This window comes from Sciurus carolinensis, chromosome 16, assembly GCF_902686445.1.
Source record: "Sciurus carolinensis chromosome 16, mSciCar1.2, whole genome shotgun sequence".
NCBI classification, from domain to species: Eukaryota; Metazoa; Chordata; class Mammalia; order Rodentia; family Sciuridae; genus Sciurus; species Sciurus carolinensis.
The window spans coordinates 66821169-66839649 of NC_062228.1; the positions used below are offsets into that span (position 1 = coordinate 66821169).

The 18481-nt window shown below is 59.3% G+C and overlaps 1 protein-coding gene across 1 annotated transcript; it reads left to right on the plus strand.

The window, feature by feature from the left end:
* The first annotated feature begins 4559 nt into the window (after window positions 1–4559).
* Window positions 4560–16089, plus strand: LOC124966244 (vomeronasal type-2 receptor 26-like). Its single transcript, XM_047527277.1, has 6 exons — window positions 4560–4768; window positions 7829–8120; window positions 10006–10803; window positions 12474–12683; window positions 14016–14139; window positions 15074–16089. Exons 1-6 carry the CDS (start codon window positions 4560–4562, stop codon window positions 16087–16089), a joined length of 2649 nt encoding a protein of 882 aa, XP_047383233.1.
* The last annotated feature ends 2392 nt before the right edge of the window (window positions 16090–18481 follow it).

The window sequence follows — 18481 nt, forward strand, 5'->3', positions numbered from 1 at the left end:
GTTGTTTCAAAATATAAATTTTAAAAAGGGGATCAACAGATTTAAAAATTTAAATGGTTCTAAGTATAAAAATATAATTAGTAAAAATTGTTTCTAGGTAAGAAAATCGTTATGTGATAAAATAAAAGTATAGTACATGTATGTAAACAACAAGAGTGTCTAATTAAGGGATTAAAAAGCATAAATTAAGGGTAAATTTAAAAAGTTTGTGTGTACGTATAATTAAACAACAGTGAACTAATCGAGCTTATTCTGTAAGGTCAAATATTAATGCACTGATATAAACCAAAGTTCAGTCCATATGTAAAATGACAAATAATTCTTAAAATATCAATTTTCTGTTAGTATCATGCCTGCTAATTTTATTCTCTAGAAGAGCTGCTCATAAAAATTGGGGTTTGTACAGCTCTGGTTAAACAGCGCCTGTTATTTTGGAGCATTGTACCACATTCCAAAGTGTAAATTTTCTTTAAAAACTCAACTTGGTTAATATAAAGATATTAATGTAATTGTAATGCTATTACTCTTCTTTATATATTAAATGTGTTCATATCTTCTGGGTATAAAAATCTTTATAGGGAATGGTTTAAAGGAACATTTTATCAAGCTGGTGTTCTCCAATGTAAGGTTGTAATGGTAATTTTAAACTTATCAGAATAGAAAATTTTATTGGGGATTTATTTATAGCATTTAGTGTTCTGTATCTGGACCTGAACCTTATGTCACCTTCTACACTGGGACAAAAATGTAAATGTATTTCTAAAAGATAATGAGCGCCTGCTCTGTTTAAATGTTAATATCATGAAACAGGAAAGCATTTTGTCACTTTATTACGCAAAAGGAAAGTTAAAACTCTCTCCGCTTTTAAGATGTAATATTGTACTGTGTTAACTAACATTCATATAGACTTAGGAAATAATATATGAAAATTTATAAAATGGTATTTAAAAAGAAGACAAAGAGCAACTTGAGAACTTGACCACTCTACCTAAGATTTATGAAGAGCCCCCCTTACCTGAGATAAGGCCCTGCCTCCCACCTTACTACATGTTACAGTGGCTCCAGAATAAGCCAGACTTCATCTCATTCAAAGTCATATTCAAACAATTGGTTTTTGTTGTAAAATGACTGTGATCTCCAACAGGGGATATAATATATAGCTTAGCCAAAATTCAAGATAGCGATTACACAAGGAAATTTGCTTTCACTGCTGTTAATTCCATTTTGTATTTGCCTTGTAAACTCTTTAACTGTTGCTGGATTAGTGTTTTGCTGAAGTAATGCTTCAAAAACAAAAAAATTGAGTTAATTTGAAATCATAAGCCATCATGTATAGGACAGATAATATAGACCCCAATTATTAAATGTGGGTAAATGACTGTCAAGTCATAGACATTAGAGTAAAAGCCCAGCACTCTTACTGTACGACTGGGGAGACTGAATGCTGGAAGTTTAAGATCACATTTATAGACTGAGATTAAAATAAAAGGGCCAAGAGAATCAGTATTTGGCTCTTTCCCTCAGAGTCAGCCTGAACCCAGGGAACAAGAGAACTTCTCTAAGGAACTCTGCAACTCTGGGCCACACGACCTCCGGATCAGGGGGATTAATGAGAGCACTGGAGGATAAAAGGCCAATCAGTGCACCTGCTGCAGAGGAGGGTCCTTGGGAAAGGGAGACATCCCTGATGCTTCCAAAAGCCACCTCGTCAAGGAGACCCTGCCAGGTAATGGCACTAAAGGAGCTAAGAAGTTGCTCTCAAGTTCCCCAAGAGTAACCCTGTGGGAACTCAGCTGACCCTTAACAGCAGACAGGAACAAGGTCAATTTGACCAGCTTGATCTTAAGCACCTAGCAAAACAGTTAAAACCAAAACACAGTCATTAACGGACATTTAAAAATCTAAACAATAGTTACTTTAATGTACCTTGAGATGTACACTTGTGTTAGCCCCCAAAATAAGGAAAACTGGAGGAGACAAAGAGATCCTTAGACAGAAATGCCTGACAACTATCAAGAGGAACTACTAGAGTTATACGTTTTTAGTCAGTTTAAGGCCTACAGATCCTCCTAACCTCCAGTACAGGTAGACTCCATCAGTGTTTGCTAGCATGATTCTGTAGCCCAGGTAACAAAAGTAAAGGGATCTCTAGTAAACAAAGAGATCATGCCAACAAAAAGATATTTTACAAACATCAGATGACATTAGATAACTGAACTAAACGCTGTGTTTACATTCCTGGTAAGTCTGACAGTGCTAAAGATTTACAAATGAAGGCCTTATCCTCTCCAGGCTTGTTAGACTCTGTTAGGCCTTGTTATGGGAACAGATAATCTCTCCTGGTGAGAGATTATCGATTTCTGTCGTCTTCATGATACTCACTGACGTGTTCCAGATGCTACAATATTTACTTTGTATCACTCTCATTTCAGTATTCATATCTTTTTGTCCTTTCATGGAACCAGACGTTTACCCCAGACAGCCTCAATTTCTAAGAAGGGGGTCCAAAGTGCTTGCTCCATCCCTTGTGGCCTCCCTCAGCTTGAAGCATCAAGAGCGCTCATCGCCTGTTTTCCTTACAGTAGTAAGATGTCCCTAAAATTAGAGGGGTAATAATAAAAGAAATCAAAAGACAGTCAATATAGACAGGTAATTGGGTTAAAAATAAAGGCCGGTTTGGGTCCAGGAAGTTGGAGGCCAACGACGTCCAAGAGATTGAAATGTTAATGCTTCCGGAGCCCTTCCTCCACCCTTACCAAGAACCTGCCCCTGCTCCAACCTGTGGTGAAGTCTCTCCAACAGGCTCAACTTAGGAGAGAGCAGCCCAAGAGACCACGGTTTCCAACACCCATTCCAGCCAGGAGACTACATCTGTGAAAGTGTTTCCAGAAAACGGACAAATGCCCGGCTGAAATGGAGGAGACTTGCTCACAATGTGGATCGATCACATCTGAGGCAAGACAACAGAAAAGGGACAGCCCTCAGAGACTCCCACCACCCTCCAAAGATAAGACTGAAACACGTGAATCATGTTTTCTCTACTGCTTATTCTTGCACGTCCACTGCAGCCCTTGGGATTTCCTCAGGCCCACATGAGCAGCATGCTGCGGCCCCCGAGGGAACATGGTTTGCTTGTATGTCAGGAGTAACTCCATGCCTGGCCCTTCAGCTGTTCGAGGTCACCAAGTGGGACGACTTCTGTGTTACTGTCCACATCATCCCCAGGTGTACTATTGTGATGGGGAGGGAGGAAGGGACATCTGGCGCTACTACATTGATCTAAACGAGCGGCCCCTGTCTTAGTTCCCCCTATGGGATTAGGGACAGCTGTCTCCACTGCTGTAGGGACCAGTACACTCATTACAGGGTGATTGTGAACTGTTGCCCAGGGTCAGCGGTGTCCAGCAGTGCCGCCTGGCTCCTGCCGATTGCCAGCACGGCTCCATGACCCCGATGGCCCCCAGGGCCCCTCTGCAACACTTACAGCCTCTGGTCAGCACTGACCGAGCTCTGTCCCTGTGGAGCTGCCTGTTCAAGAGGCTGCAGGGCAGTGTGGTCAGCGTAGGTGGCTGACGTGTCTTCTTGGACCTGGGTGATCCTGGTGTGGGCAGGTGGAGCAGCTTCAGCACCCCGCTCCTCTCCTGGACGATGCCCTTCCATTGGAGGCCCCCTGACCAGTGGACACTGCAGGCCGGCCCGTGGACATCTGGTCCCCCCTCGTGCTCTGTAGTGGCTACGGAGTTCCTGAGCCCTGGGATGTCCAGCCCAGGGTGTGCAGTGGGAAGGGGCTGGGCCGAGCCGCCACACCTGGGTGTCATTTGGAGGATCTGCAGTGCTGCCTCAGAGGGGCGGCACCATCCCTGTCCCCACCAGTGACCAGCAAGGGACGGGGGCCCTGTGTCCACCACCATACCCCACCCTGCTGGTGTGACCCGGCCTCACCGGGTGCCAACTGCCTCCCTGCCTCCAAGGTCGCAGGGCAGCCTTCTTCTCCAGAGCGCCCCAGGCTGCGCCCGTCCAGCCTCAACCAGCCCAGCCTCCCTCCTGCCTGGACCTGGGCCCTGGCCTCAGAGTGGGCGCTGAGGGCCTTGGATCCCAAGGAGCCCTGCTGCTGCCTGCTGGGCCTGGCCACCTGCAGCTGGAGGACACGCCCCTCTCCAGGGCTCACACGCTCTGGGTTCAGGGCTTTGGGCCTCCTGGGCCCCTCTGCAGAGCAGTGTCCTGGGGACCCAGAGCAGCTGCTCCTGGGCCTGCAGTCCCTCAGAAAGCAAGCAGGACCCAGGGAGCCCTCCCAGGCGGACAGAGGACGCCAGAGCCCAGCCCCTGCCGCAGGGCGCCGGGGAGCCAGGGGAGGAGAGAGAAACTTGTAATAGGCGTGGGGCTTGGTGACCCCCCATTGCAGCTCGGGTCCCGACTCCCCAGGGCCTGGAGGCTGCTGGTGCAGATGAGCCTCAGCCCAGGCGCCTGGTCCAGGTAGATCCAGGTAAAAGGCGCTGTCACTGCAGGACACAGTTCCACACGGGGGCTGCCACGGCACTGGCCGTCCTGACCCTGCGGGCATGTGGCTGTGGGCACTGCTGCCTGCCATCCTGGGCCCTCACCCCAGCGTCACCCTCTCTGGGCCATTCAGCTGGCGCCTGCCAGGCTCGAGCTCCCGTTTCGACCGACCGGGGGACGTGGTGGTGGGGGGCAGCTTCTCCATCTTGTGTTTCGATGAGGTCACCCTGTTCAATTTCACTGCTCCTCCCGTGGGACAGGCCTCCTCAGAGTAAGTGCCCGGGTGCTGGGTGGGAGACGCCGAGGGCAAGGGGGATGTAGAGGGCATCGCCAGGGTCATCCTGTGTGTTCAGGCTGGTGGGTGGTCACCTCGCATCCTCAGGGTCATCCTGTGTGTCCTGGCTGGTGGGTGGTCACCTGGCTTCCTCTGGGTCCGTCCTGTGTGTTCAGTTTGGTGGGTGGTCCTCTGACCATCCTCAGGGTTAGTTCTTGTGTGTCCAGGCCGGTGGGTGGTCCCCTGGCCTTCCTCAGGGTCTGTCCTGTGTGTCCAGGCTGGTGGGTGGTCCTAGTCTTCCTCGGGGTCAGTCCTTGTGTGTCCAGGCTGGTGGGTGGTCCTAGTCTTCCTCAGGGTCTGTCCTGTGTGTCCAGGCTGGTGGGTGGTCCCTAGTCTTCCTCGGGATCAGTCATTGTGTGTCCAGGCTGGTGGGTGGTCCTAGACTTCCTCAGGGTCAGTCCTTGTGTGTCCAGGCTAGTGGGTGGTCCCTAGTCTTCCTCAGGGTCAGTCCTTGTGTGTCCTGGCTGGTGGGTGGTCCTAGTCTTCCTCAGGGTCTGTCCTGTGTGTCCAGGCTGGTGGGTGGTCCCCAGTCTTCCTCAGGGTCAGTCCTTGTGTGTCCAGGCTGGTGGGTGGTCCTAGTCTTCCTCAGGGTCAGTCCTTGTGTGTCCAGGCTGGTGGGTGGTCCCTAGTCTTCCTCAGGCTCAGTCCTTGTGTGTCCAGGCTGGTGGGTGGTCACCTGGCTTCCTCAGGCTCAGTCCTTGTGTGTCCAGGCTGGTGGGTGGTCCCCAGTCTTCCTCAGGTTCAGTCCTTGTGTGTCCAGGCTGGTGGGTGGTCCTAGTCTTCCTCAGTGTCAGTCCTTGTGTGTCCAGGCTGGTGGGTGGTCCTCTGACCATCCTCAGGGTCAGTCCTTGTGTACCTAGGCTGGTGGGTGGTCCTAGTCTTCCTCAGGGTCAGTCCTTGTGTGTCCAGGCTGGTGGGTGGTCCCTAGTCTTCCTCAGGGTCAGTCCTTGTGTGTCCTGGCTGGTGGGTGGTCCCTAGTCTTCCTCAGGGTCAGTCCTTGTGTATCCAGGCTGGTGGGTGGTCCTAGTCTTCCTCAGGGTCAGTCCTTGTGTGTCCAGGCTTGTGGGTGGTCCTAGTCTTCCTCAGGGTCAGTCCTTGTGTGTCCAGGCTGGTGGGTGGTCCCCAGTTTCCTCAGGGTCAGTCCTTGTGTGTCCAGGCTGGTGGGTGGTCCCCAGTCTTCCTCAGGGTCAGTCCTTGTGTGTCCAGGCTGGTGGGTGGTCCCCAGTCTTCCTCAGGGTCAGTCCTTGTGTGTCCAGGCTGGTGGGTGGTCCTAGTTTTCCTCAGGGTCAGACCTTGTGTGTCCAGGCTGGTGGGTGGTCCTAGTCTTCCTCAGGGTCAGTCCTTGTGTGTCCAGGCTGGTGGGTGGTCCCTAGTCTTCCTCAGGGTCAGTCCTTGTGTGTCCTGGCTGGTGGGTGGTCCCTAGTCTTCCTCAGGGTCAGTCCTTGTGTATCCAGGCTGGTGGGTGGTCCTAGTCTTCCTCAGGGTCAGTCCTTGTGTGTCCAGGCTGGTGGGTGGTCCTAGTCTTCCTCAGGGTCAGTCCTTGTGTGTCCAGGCTGGTGGGTGGTCTCCAGTTTCCTCAGGGTCAGTCCTTGTGTGTCCAGGCTGGTGGGTGGTCCCCAGTCTTCCTCAGGGTCAGTCCTTGTGTGTCCAGGCTGGTGGGTGGTCCTAGTCTTCCTCAGGGTCAGTCCTTGTGTGTCCAGGCTGGTGGGTGGTCCTCTGACCATCCTCAGGGTCAGTCCTTGTGTGTCCAGGCTGGTGGGTGGTCCTAGTCTTCCTCAGGGTCAGTCCTTGTGTGTCCAGGCTGGTGGGTGGTCCCTAGTCTTCCTCAGGGTCAGTCTTTGTGTGTCCTGGGTGGTGGGTGGTCCCTAGTCTTCCTCAGGGTCAGTCCTTGTGTGTCCAGGCTGGTGGGTGGTCCTAGTCTTCCTCAGGGTCAGTCCTTGTGTGTCCAGGCTGGTGGGTGGTCCCTAGTCTTCCTCAGGGTCAGTCCTTGTGTGTCCAGGCTGGTGGGTGGTCCACAGTTACCTCAGGATCAGTCCTTGTGTGTCCAGGCTGGTTGGTGGTCCCCAGCCTCCTCAACCCCTCCCTGTCCAGGTTTGACCAGGCTCTGAGGCCTGGGTGCTGTGTCACTGTCCTCCTTTTGGCCCGACTGGCCAGGCACGGGTCTCATGCACCTGCTGTGTGAGAACAGGGTGGGCCCCCAGCAGAGGTGACATTAACCCCTCTGGTGACACTGCTGTGCATGTGGCCCTGTGGGTCCTGTCTGCCTGTGTCCTGTGTCCTCCCCGGACACAGATCGTGCCTGCCTCTGCTCTCGGGGTTCCAGCGCAGTCCTCCTGGCCGTATTTAAATGGTGGGCTCAGCTTTACTAAAAGTCTGCCTCGTGTCAGGAGGGCGCTGTGTGGGACCCCAGCCAGGCGCTCGTGAGCCTGGAGGATGCCCTTCAAGACCACCCCGGCGACTGGGCCAGACCCTGCCTCCACACAGAACACACAAGGGCTGGGTGTGGTCAGCGGCAGAGCCTCTGGTGTCCTGCCCAGGCCCAGAAAGGGCAGAAGAAAATGCCGACTGTCCTCCCCAGGACCTGCCTCCTTCCCCACCTGACTGGAAAGGAGGCCCAGGAGGCTCCGTGTCTCACATGGCCCTCAGGTTAAAGTGAGCAGCGTGAACGGTGGTGTGGGCACTCTGTGCTGCGCTGGCACAGGGGTCCACCAGGGAGGGACGAGCTCAGAGTCCAGATCCTGCCCTTGGTGAGGTGGACATTTGAGGTGGCTTTCCTGGAGGTTCTGAGACTCTTCAGTCAGCCTCCTCTGTGCCCAACTGAGGGCTGTGGGCTTTGTCCTCCCTTCCTCCCCTGCAGGGGTTCTGGGGGCTGCTTGTGGGTCATCAGATCCCTGGGCATGTGCCTGTCCCTGCCCTTCGTCCAGCCTGGGAGCGGCAGGGGCACACGGTCCCGCTGTCTGCCCGCTGGGCAGCGTGAACATGGGCTTTTCCACTCAGCCTGTCCCTGTGGAGCTACCTGGTGGCCCAGAGCTTTGTGTTTGCCGTGGAGGAGATCAACAGGAGCGTCCACCTGCTGCCCAACCTGACCCTGGGCTTCTCCATCCGCAACTCTGGGTGCTCAGTGCACGGAGCCGTGTTTGAGATGATGAGCTTTCTCACGGGGCAGGAGGAGCCCATCCCCAACTACGCCTGCGGACCCCGCCTGCCCAGGGTGGCCGTGGTCGGGGACACGCGGTCAGCCCTGTCCATGGCCATGGCCAGGCTTCTGGGGCTCTACAAGTTTCCCCAGGTGAGTCTCCCCAGAGCCTTCACGAGAGCTGACCCTCAGCAGGGCAGCAAGGGCAAGTGTGTCTGGAAGGGTACTGACCACTCTGCTCTGTGCCTGGTTCCTTGTACCTCCCTGCTCTCTGTCCAGTACTGTCCTCCAGGTAAGCTTCTCTTGAGACAAGTGCAATCCAAATGGTCAGTGAGGAAGCTGGGGATCAGAGGAGGAATAGGGCCACAACCAACTCACCCCACCCCAGATCCAGGAGCTGGACTTGAGACCAGGCAGTCCCGACCCAGGTCCAGGAGCTGCACTTCAGGCCAGGCAGACCCCACCCAGGTCAAGGAGCTGGACTTGAGGCCAGGCAATCCCCACCCAGGTCCAGGAGCTGGACTTGAGGCCAGGCAGTCCCCACCCAGGTCCAGGAGCTGGACTTGAGGCCAGGCAATCCCCACCCAGATCCAGATGCTGGACTTGAGGCCAGGCAGTCCCCACCCCAGGTCCAGGAGCTGGACTTGAGGCCAGGCAGTCCCGACCCATGTCCAGGAGCTGGACTTGAAGCCAGGCAATCCCACCCAGGTCCAGGAGCTGGACTTGAGGCCAGGCATTCCCGACCCATGTCCAGGAGCTGGACTTGAGGCCAGGCAGTCCCCACCCAGATCCAGGAGCTGGACTTGAGGCCAGGCAGCCCCTGACTCGTGCCACAGTGTCACCTGCCAACCCTTCCCTAGTCACACTCTGGTGGCCTCCAGCCTCCTCATCCTCAGTCCTGACCGTGATGAAGGTGATCCTGGCCACAGTTCAGCCCTTGAGGTGGGTGACTCAGTGGCTCTCAGCTCAGGGTGTGTGGTGGTCAGCTGAGGGTGGGAGAGCAGGGCTCTCCCTGCACAGCCCAGACCAGCAGCTGCCGCTCCAGCCCCCCACCTGAGGCAGGCCCTTCCTGCCCTGTCCGTGTGGGTCCGCTTGGCCAGGGTTTCCCAGTGTGACCTCTGCTCCCCAGGTCCTCACTCCCCAGGGTCCTGCAGGCTCCCTGTGGTGCAGATCAGCCCCTCCCTCCTCTCCTTGCCAGTGGGTGCTGCGTCCTGTACAGCGTCCCCACTGCTGGCCGCCCGTCCCGTCCTGGGCGTGTGAACCGTGCTCTCTGGCTGCGGGTGCCCCTTGCCGTCCACGTCCAGGTGTGGGCCTGTGTGCCTCCCGTCCTCCTGGGTGTGAGTGTGGCTCGCTGGCGGAAGGCTGCCTGTGTGTGGTCTCTGGGGGTCTCGGTGCTTCCCAGAGCCTGCTGTTTGTCCTCCCTGCTGGGCAGGTGTCCACGACCTGGAGTGGAAGGCCCCAGTTGGTGGGAATTGCTCTGTCCTGCACTGGGCTGAGTCTCTGGGCCTGCTGGGCGGGCGTCCCCTCACTGAGGGGCTGGTCCCCTGGAGTCCCAGCATGGTGTCCTGGGCTCTGGTCCTGGAGCTGCCCCACCTCGGCTGCTCTTGGAGGCTGGTCCCTGGTGGGCTTCCTCTCCAGGCTGAGGCTCCAGGTCTGGTCCCTGGCACTCTGAGCTGGTCCATTCCTGTCCTGCCCATCATGACGGGGGCCTCCTCCCACCAGCCCCACACCCTCACAAGACCCCTCTTGGCATGGGGTGGACGCGCCCTGGGCAGTCGGGCAGACGCCACTCATGTTTCCGGAAGACGCTCACTCCCCAGCTCTGCTCCAGCTTGGGGGACCTGCTTCCCCGAGTGTGCAGGGATTGCTGCTGAGGTGCAGGACTTCCACGGACAGTCGTGGGGAACCCTGCAGGGCTAAGGGGCACACTGGCCACTCCCTCTCTCTGGCTGTCCTCCTTCCACTCTTCAATCCTGGGGGCCTGGCCTGAGTCCTGGTGCTGACCTTCTCTCTTCCACTGCCCGGACCTTCCCTACAGGTCAGTCACTCATCCACGCTGCCCATCCTCAGTGACAAGGCCCAGTTCCCGTCCTTCCTTCGGACGCTGGCCAGTGACCTCACATCGTGTTATGCGGTGACCCAGCTGGTGGTCCGGTTGGGATGGACCTGGGTGGACATTCTGGCCCAGGATGATGACTATGGGCAGCAGGCCAGCTCACTGGTTGCCCGGGAGCTGAGCCAGGCTGGCATCTGCATTGAGGCCCATCTCTACGTGCCTGCCCAGCAGTCCCTGGAGGACACAGACGCCATTGTCCAGAGGATGCAGGTCTGCACTGCCACGGTGGTTCTGGTCTTCCTCAACAACTTGAGCTTCCTGCTCATCCTGCAGGGCTTGCTGGGCCTGCGGATCTCGGGCCAGGTCTGGGTCAGCTCAGAGAGTCTGCACATGGCCATAGCCCTGAGCATGCCAGGTGCCTCTGAGGTCCTGCAGGGAGGCTTTAGCCTGATTTTTCAAAGTAGCCATGTGCCTGGCTTCCCTGAGTTCTTGGCTCACCTGCACCCGAGTCGGACCCCAGAGGACATGTTCATAGAGAGGTTCTGGGAGGTCAACTTTGGGTGCACGTGGCCCCCCAAGAATGGCTCAGTGGCAAGTGGTGTCCAGCTCTGCTCAGGGAATGAACGTCTGCAAAGCACCGAGGACCCTTTCTGGGAGGCTCGGAAAATGGACATCGCATACACCCCCGTGTACAGCATCGCCCACGCCCTCCAGGACCTGCTGGGCTGTGAGCACTGGGCTGGGGCCCGTGCAGACCCTGGGCATGTCCTGCCCTGGCAGGTGAGCAGAGGGTGGAGGGTGCTGGTGTGCTCACTGCAGGGCTGGAGGGAGACTCGCTCCTCAGCCGCAGGCCTGCTGTCTGCGCCCTGGCAGGAGCACTGCAGGGGACCCAGAGCCCCCCACCACCCGAGCACAGGTGAGTCACGGGGCCGCGGTGTCGCTCCCTTAGCACAGCCGGGATCCTAGCGGAATTCAAGTTCCAGGTAAACCTCCCAGTAAACCCCCAGGGAAACCTTCCAGAGCCCCTCTTCCCTGTGGAGTCCAAGGCTGAGTCTGCTGAATTTACCTGGCTGCCCCAGCACCACCTGTGAATTTCCAGAGACTCAGCACAAGAGAGGAGAGAGCAGGTCAATGGCCAGGGCTGTTGGGACCTCCACCGAGAGGACGGTGCCCAAGTGCATGGATCAGCCCTGCAGGCGGTGGTGAGCCGGGTGGGCCGCAGCCCCTGGCCTGTGTGCAGAGGATGGCGTCCTAGGAGAGCTGCTCACCAGGGGCCATCAAGGCAACCCATTCCCGGTCGCGTCTCTGTCCCAGCGTCATCCTTGGGAGCAGGGATGCACAGCCACCGAGAGAGGAAGGCGTCAGGCAGGAGTCTCCTGGCCTCCATGCAGAACCAAGAAGTGGTCACCTCAGCCTTGCTGGCCAGTCCCAGTGTCTGGAGGTGTCTAGAGATTTGACTTCCTCACCAAGGCGTGATGCTGAGGCCTGGGTAGCAGCTCCTTCTGGTGGACACGGGGACAGGAGGCAGCAGGAGGGCGTTGACCTGGTCACTGGGGTGCAGGCCAAAGGCCCCACCTGAGGTGAGCGGGCATGTCTCTGCGCCGGCTGCTGGATGGAGGGAATCCCAAGGTGCTGTGGCTGAGGACGGGGTGCCCTGGGCAGGTCCTCTCAGGCCGCCTGGGCCTCTGCTGTGTGCAGACACCCTCCAGAGCCCAGGACCGGTTCGGCTGAGCACCGGGTGCTGAGTGGTGAGTGTCGGGTGTGGGCAGAGAGCGAGATGAAGCCCATGTGGGTCCAGGGCCGCCGTGTGCTGTGAGGGGGACAGAGCAGAGCTGGGGGTGGTGGAGGTGTGGACCAGGGAGGTCCTCTATCTGGGGAGACCTGTGAGCTCTCAGGTGGAGGGTGGCAAGCGGCTGCCAGGCAGGTGTGGGGCAGGCAGGGCAGGCACAGTGGGAGTGCAAGGCCAAGTGTGGGGAGAGGCAGGAATGGCCAGGCAGCTGGACCTAGCCTGCCTGGGAGAAGGCCATGGACGTGCCCTCTACTGGGCAGAGCCTCGCGTTGGAAGCCCCGCCAGGGTGGCCTGCCCAGGCGTGTGATGGGAAGGCCGAGGCTGTCCCAGCCCAGGCGGCCCTGGAGCTGGGTGTGAGCATGTGGGTGGGTTCCTCCATCCAGGGCAACAGGGTCAAGTGAGGTGTGCGGCTGGCTTGTCGTCAAGTGTGCTCTGGACTCACACTCACCATCCGTAGGAAACCTCCCTCTGCTTCAACCGGAGTTAAGCTCTAAGACGTGCGTGGGCCCTGCTCACTCTGCAGGCTTAGTGCCCATGTGACCAGCGACGGGTCGGCCCTGCGTGGAGCTGTGCCCGCTGAGCGCTAGGGCAGTGGCCTTGGCTTGTGCCAGGCCCAGGGACCATCCTCGGCCAGTCTACAGCATGGCCCTTCCTTCCCCAGCTGCTCCAGCCCCTCAGGAAGGTGCGCTTCAAGACCCCGGACGACACAGAGGTCACGTTTGATGCCAACGGGGATTTGGTGTCCAAATTTGACATTGTGCGAGGGCAGAAGACCCCCGAGGGCTCATTCCACTTGGTCCACGTAGGCCAGATCGACCCTCGAGGCTCCTCGGGGAGCAGCATGACCGTCCACCTGCAGGAGAACCTCCAGGTGAGCCTCCCAGGTACTTGGAATGGGGTCCTGGAACACTGGAGCTGGAGGGAACCTCGGAGGCCAGGGTCCTTGTCCCCAGCACATGCGTGACATGTCCTTGGCGCTAGGTGGCACCAGGGAGCTTCAGCCAGGCGGGTGAGCCCTGTGGCCCAGTCCTTAGGGGACAGGCCTCTGCTGAGTGTGACTGGAAGGGTCAGCCAGGCCTAGGGTCCACCCCGTGATCCCAGCTGCTCAGGGGCTGAGGCAGCAGGATCCCTCAGCCCACGCCAGCCTGGGCACGTGGTGAGGCCCAGTCTCAGGAGGACTGGGTGGCAGCTCAGTGGTGGACGGCTGGCCCCGCCTGGCAGGCTGGTTCCCACCCAGAGGAGAGAGTCATCCTCAACTGTAGGTGTGGGATGGCCTTGCATGTCTCTGTGTGTGAGTGTGTTCTGCATGTGTGTGACTGTGCATGTGTGTGAGTGTGCATGTGTGTGTGAGTGTGCATGTGTGTGTGAGTGTGCATGTGTGTGTGTGAGTGTGCATGGTTCTCTGTGTTAGTGTGCATGTTTGTGAGTGTGCATGTGTGTGTGAGTGTGCATGTGTGTGAGTGTGCGTGTGTGTGAGTGTGCATGTGTGTGTGTGCAGGGTTCTGTGTGTGAGTGTGCGTGTGTGTGAGGGTGCATGTGTGTGTGTGAGTGTGCATGGTTCTCTGTGTGTGTGCATGGTGTCTGTGTGTGTGTGTGCATGACTGTGTGTGTGAGTTGCATGGTTCTGTGTGAGTGTACATGGGGTCTGTGTGTGTGAGTGTGTCCGAGGTCAGCGTGTGTGAGGGTGCATGTGTCTGTGTGTGAATGTGCCTGGGGTCAGTGTGTGAGTGTGCATGGGTTCTGAGTGTGTGTGTGTGCATGTGTCTGTGTGTGTGAGTGTGCATGGTTTTGTGTGAGTGTGCATGGGTTCTGTGTGTGTGAGTGTCCCCGGTGTCTGCATGTGTGAATGTGCATGTGTCTCTGTGTGAGTGTGCCTGGGGTCAGTGTGTGAGTGTGCACTTCTGTGTGTGAGTGTGTGGTGTGTGTGCTCAGATCCGCAGTGTCTAGGGCAGGTCCTGGAACCTGGGAAGGCCCACTACACACTGTCTGGCCAGCTCTGCTCCTTTGTCCAGGTGTCCAGGTGGAGCCCTTGGCAGGTCCACTCACTCACTGCAGGGCTGGGCCCGTCCCATCTGGCTCTGGTGGGCAGAGAGACACCTGTGTCGTGGGCGGGATGCACTGTGGTTGCTTCCGCAGGCAGGAGGCCCCACTGGCCACCCGTGCCCTGGCGGGTCGCTGGTGACTCCCTGCTCTTCGTCCCCAGGTGCCCAGCTCCGTGTGCAGCAGGAGTTGCGTTCCAGGGTTCAGCCAGACCCCCCGACAGGGAGCCCCCCACTGCTGTTTCGAGTGCAGCCCCTGCCCCGAGGGACACTTTGCAGAGCACACAGGTGAGGGAGGGAGGACCCTGGACCCAGGGGCCGTCAAGGCCCTGCCGGCCTCTCAGGTTGCCAGTCCAGGGAGCTGCGGGACCACACCCTTGTCTGGGCCCACAGTTGGCCAGGACCTGCCCGCCTGCTGGACACTGTGGGCACTGACTCCTGTCCTCTCTGTCCTCCCTGGGTGTCTATGTGCCATTCCCTTGTCAGAGGACAGCAGGCAGTCCAGCCCCTTCCCAGGGGACAGCAGGCAGTCCAGCCCCTTCCCGGGGACAGCAGGCAGTCCAGCCCCTTCCCAGGGGACAGCAGGCAGTCCTCCCCTTCCCAGGGGACAGCAGGCAGTCCAGCCCCTTCCCGGGGACAGCAGGCAGTCCTCCCCCTTCCCAGGGGACAGCAGGCAGTCCAGCCCCTTCCCAGGGGACAGCAGGCAGTCATCCCCCTTCCCAGGGGACAGCAGGCAGTCCTCCCCCTTCCCAGGGGACAGCAGGCAGTCCTCCCCCTTCCCAGGGGACAGCAGGCAGTCCTCCCCCTTCCCAGGGGACAACAGGCAGTCCTCCCTCTTCCCAGGGGACAGCAGGCAGTCCTCCCCCTTACAGGGGACAGCAGGCAGTCCTCCCTCTTCCCAGGGGACAGCAGGTAGTCCTCCCCTTCCCAGAGGACAGCAGGCAGCAGGCGCAAGCCCTCCCCCTGGCCCTCCTGGTCTGCACTGTCCCCGTCTCAGCACAGGCCTGTCCTGAGGTGCTGGGTTAGGACCTGCTCACGTGGATCCTGGGGACAGGGTGAGCCCAGGGCCCTTCCCGAGGTCAGTTCCTGCCCGGCTGGGGAGACTGTCCAGGTGGTACCTGTGGCCCCTGCCCCGTCTGAGTTGGCCGCCCATTCGGGTGACCGAGCGCCGTCCGTGGAAGGCGGTGGTGTGACCGCGGTGGCCTCGGCCTGTGTCCCACAGACGTGCCGCGCTGCCTTCCCTGCCCCGAGGAGCAGTACCCGAGCCCGGCCAGAGACCGCTGCCTGCCCAGGACAGAGGCCTTCCTGGCCTTTGAGGAGCCCCTGGGACTGGCGCTGGCCGCTGCGGCGGTCGGCCTGGCCGGCCTGGCGCTGCTGGTCCTCGGGCTGTTCCTGCGGCACCGGGACTCGCCCGTGGTCAGGGCCAACAACAGGGCCCTGAGCCACACGCTGCTGGCCTCCCTGGCACTGTGCGCCCTGTGTCCCCTGCTCTTCCTGGGCCGCCCCACCGCCGTCGCCTGCCTCCTGCGCCAGACCACCTTCGCCGTGCTGTTCACCGTGGCCGTCTCCTGCGTCCTGGCCAAGACGCTGACCGTGGCCCTGGCCTTCAGGGTCACCAGGCCCGGGTCCAGGGCGCGGGCGTGCCTGGGCCCCCGTGCCTCCTCCTCACTGGTCCTCGTGGCCTCCCTGACGCAGGTGGCTCTGTGCGGGCTGTGGCTGGGCACCTCCCCGCCGTTCCCAGACAGGGACGTGCGCTCGGAGCCCAGGCTGGTGGTCCTGCGCTGCCAGGAGGGCTCCGGCCTGGCCTTCTCCTGCGTGCTGGGCTACCTGGGCCTCCTGGCGGGGGCCACCTTCTCTGTGGCCTTCCTGGCCAGGGGCCTGCCTGCTGCCTTCAACGAGACCAGGCTCCTGACCTTCGGCATGCTGCTCTTCTGCAGCGTCTGGCTGGCCTTCCTGCCCCTGTACCACAGTGCCCGGGGCAAGTCCACCGTGGCCGTGGAGGTCTTCTCCATCCTGGCCTCCACGGCGGGACTCCTGGGGGGCATCTTCCTCCCCAAGTGCTACATCATCCTGCTGAGGACTGAGCAGAGCACCCCGGCCTGGCTGAGGCCCGGATGGGGACGCAGCGGGACAGGCAGGGCCCCGGGGCCCCGCAGGAGGGCTTCCCGCAGACCAGCACCTGGACGCCCAGGGCAGAGGACACCGGGGCCGGGCGTACCGGGCTCAGCACTTCTGTGAGCGCTGGACACCAGAGGGGCCCTGAGAGGGGAGGACTCAACAGGGTGCCGACGGCCATCATGGAGGGTGGGCCCGGGGCCGTGGTGGACAGTCCTGTGTGTGCTCAGTGCTCGAGGTTTCACAGTGACAAGAGGCAGAAACGGGCTGAAGTGGGCGGCCGCAGCAGCAGGAGGAGCACTGTGGGAGGGGCAGGCGTCAGACCCCTGCAGGCTGGTGGACGCAGGGAGGACCCGTCTGGCACTTCCTGGAAAGGTGGACGCGGAGCTCCCAGGGCCTGGTGGTCCCACTGCTGCACAGGGCGTGGGAGACTGAGCACCTTTCCCCCACAGGGAGAGCGAGGGTCAGGGAAGCCTCAGACCCAGCGGTGGGAGCCAGGTCCACGTCCATGTCCCGGGAGGGGCAGGCTGCACGTGGCTGCCCGTCCCAGGAAGGTCCTGGCCCTGAGGAGGAAGCGGTGGTGCCCAGCACGGCAGGACGGGCTCTGCACACTGCTGCTGAAGGGCCCAGACATAGGAGCACAGGTGGCCTGAGCCCTGGGCGCGGGCAGGACAGCGGGGTGGGGCTGCCTGGGGAGGGAGGCGGGAGCTGGCGAGGACCCAGGTGCAGCTGTTCTGGTGTCGGCGGTCAGGTCCACTGTGGGGAGGTCGCACCTCTACGTCGTGACGCACATGAGCCCACACAGTGGACGAGGCGGGCTGAGCTCTGTGTCAGGGTCGGCGTGGTGAAGCGGAACGCCCGGTGCACAGGCGAGGACGGTGGTGACGTCCTGGTGTCTTGGCTGTCCCCATGAGGAGGGGACGTGTGGGCAGCCAGCAGTGCAGGAAGCGACGTGGGCGTGGCTGTGGCCGCAGCTGTGCTCAGTGTCCAGCCCCGTGGGCAGGGTGGGCAGGCACCCTGGTCCAGGATGGCCAGGCTGGGCACGTGGTGTGAGGCGGGGCTGGTCTCCATCGGTCAGTGTGGCAGAGCCGCCGTGAGGACGGTGTGCGGGGTGGACGTGCAGCCCTGGCCCAGTGTCCCTCCCGTGTGCGTCGCCCGTTCTCAACCCTCCCTGAAGGACTGGCGACTCCCGACCACGACTCCCGTTGCAGCCAGCCCAGCATTCGTCCCCTGTGCCCAGGTGGGGACGCCGTGGACGCAGGCAGGTCCCTCTCGTGTCCGGTCCCCCACCCTGTGGCCCCAGCCACGTGTCCCCCGGCTGCCTAGTTGTCCTCCTGAGAGGATGTGAGGCCAGAGGGGTGGGGAGCCCGCCTGCCAAGCCTCCGCCGGATCCCTGGGCCCCGAGTCCACCCAGGCCCTTTCCCTGTGGTGATTTCTCCCAGGCGGTGACTTGAACTGTCCCCTTGTCCCCTGCTGTGTCCCCTTCTGCGGGCATCACGGAAACCTCACGGAGGTCCACCTCAGGTGCCTCCAAGGGCACTACGTCTGCAGGTCGCGTTTGTCCTGTGGCCTGAGGAGGCACAGTGCCACCCAGCAGGCTTTCCTTGTTGTGGGGGCGGAAGTGACGTTTTATTCTGTAGAATTTTGACACTTTTGGAGAAGGTGGTGACGGGCATCCCTAGTGTCCCTGGAGTGCTAGTGACAGGTGCCACGCGTGTCCCCTGTGTGGCCACGTTCTAATTGTCATGAATGTTCCCTGTTTCGCTGTGGGATAGGGGTCATTGTTGTCCCATGAGGTGGTGTGACATGGTCATGCATGTCTTCTAGTGTCCTTTGACAGGTGTCCTGAGTGTCCCCTGAGGTGCTGTGACAGGGTACAAGTGTCCCCTGAGGTGGTGAGTGGAGAGCAGTGACAGAGGTTGGTCCAGCAGTGACTGGGACTGGGGTCTCTGGTGGCCTCATGGTGTGGCGTGCCTGGTGCCTGGGGGTGTTCCTGTGCAAGGGCACAGGATGCCCAGCTGCTGTGGCAGTGCCCTGCGTGAGGAGGCTGTGCAAGGGTCCTGTGGGCTCTGACCTTGACCTCAGGCTCGCAGCTCCGGGAAGGAAGGAACTCTCAAGCTAGACAGCCACAGTGTCTCAGCAGCTCGCTTCCCGGGTCCCTGCCACCTTACAGTGACTTTAACAACGGGCTTTCCTGAGAGCCGCACCAAGCTCCTCACGGTGCACTCTGCACTATGGATTGCGACTGGGAAAAGCTGCAGGGATGTCCTGGTCTCTGTGACGTTGCTGAGTAGAAAGAATCACTGTTGCATGGTCTTTAACCTGAAATGAGACCTGTATGCATAAAGATTGCTGGTGAGACTCTTTAGAGCTGCATCTCCATCAGAGGGCAGAGCTCCACCAGACCCCAGCTTAGTCTTCAAGAGCTGTGTCTCTGAGTCTTTATCTTCCAGTCCCGCCTCACCCCTTGTGGACTGGGCAGGTCGGTCAAGCTGGTTGTGACAGTTGGTGGCCC

Bases quoted from the DNA above. Each gene is read 5' to 3' on its own strand.
- LOC124966244 (XM_047527277.1), top strand. From the start codon at position 4,560: ATGTGGCTGTGGGCACTGCTGCCTGCCATCCTGGGCCCTCACCCCAGC. The intron at 10,804-12,473 runs GTGAGCAGAGGG...TTCCTTCCCCAG, and splicing joins GGCATGTCCTGCCCTGGCAG to CTGCTCCAGCCCCTCAGGAA. The intron at 12,684-14,015 runs GTGAGCCTCCCA...CTTCGTCCCCAG, and splicing joins ACCTGCAGGAGAACCTCCAG to GTGCCCAGCTCCGTGTGCAG.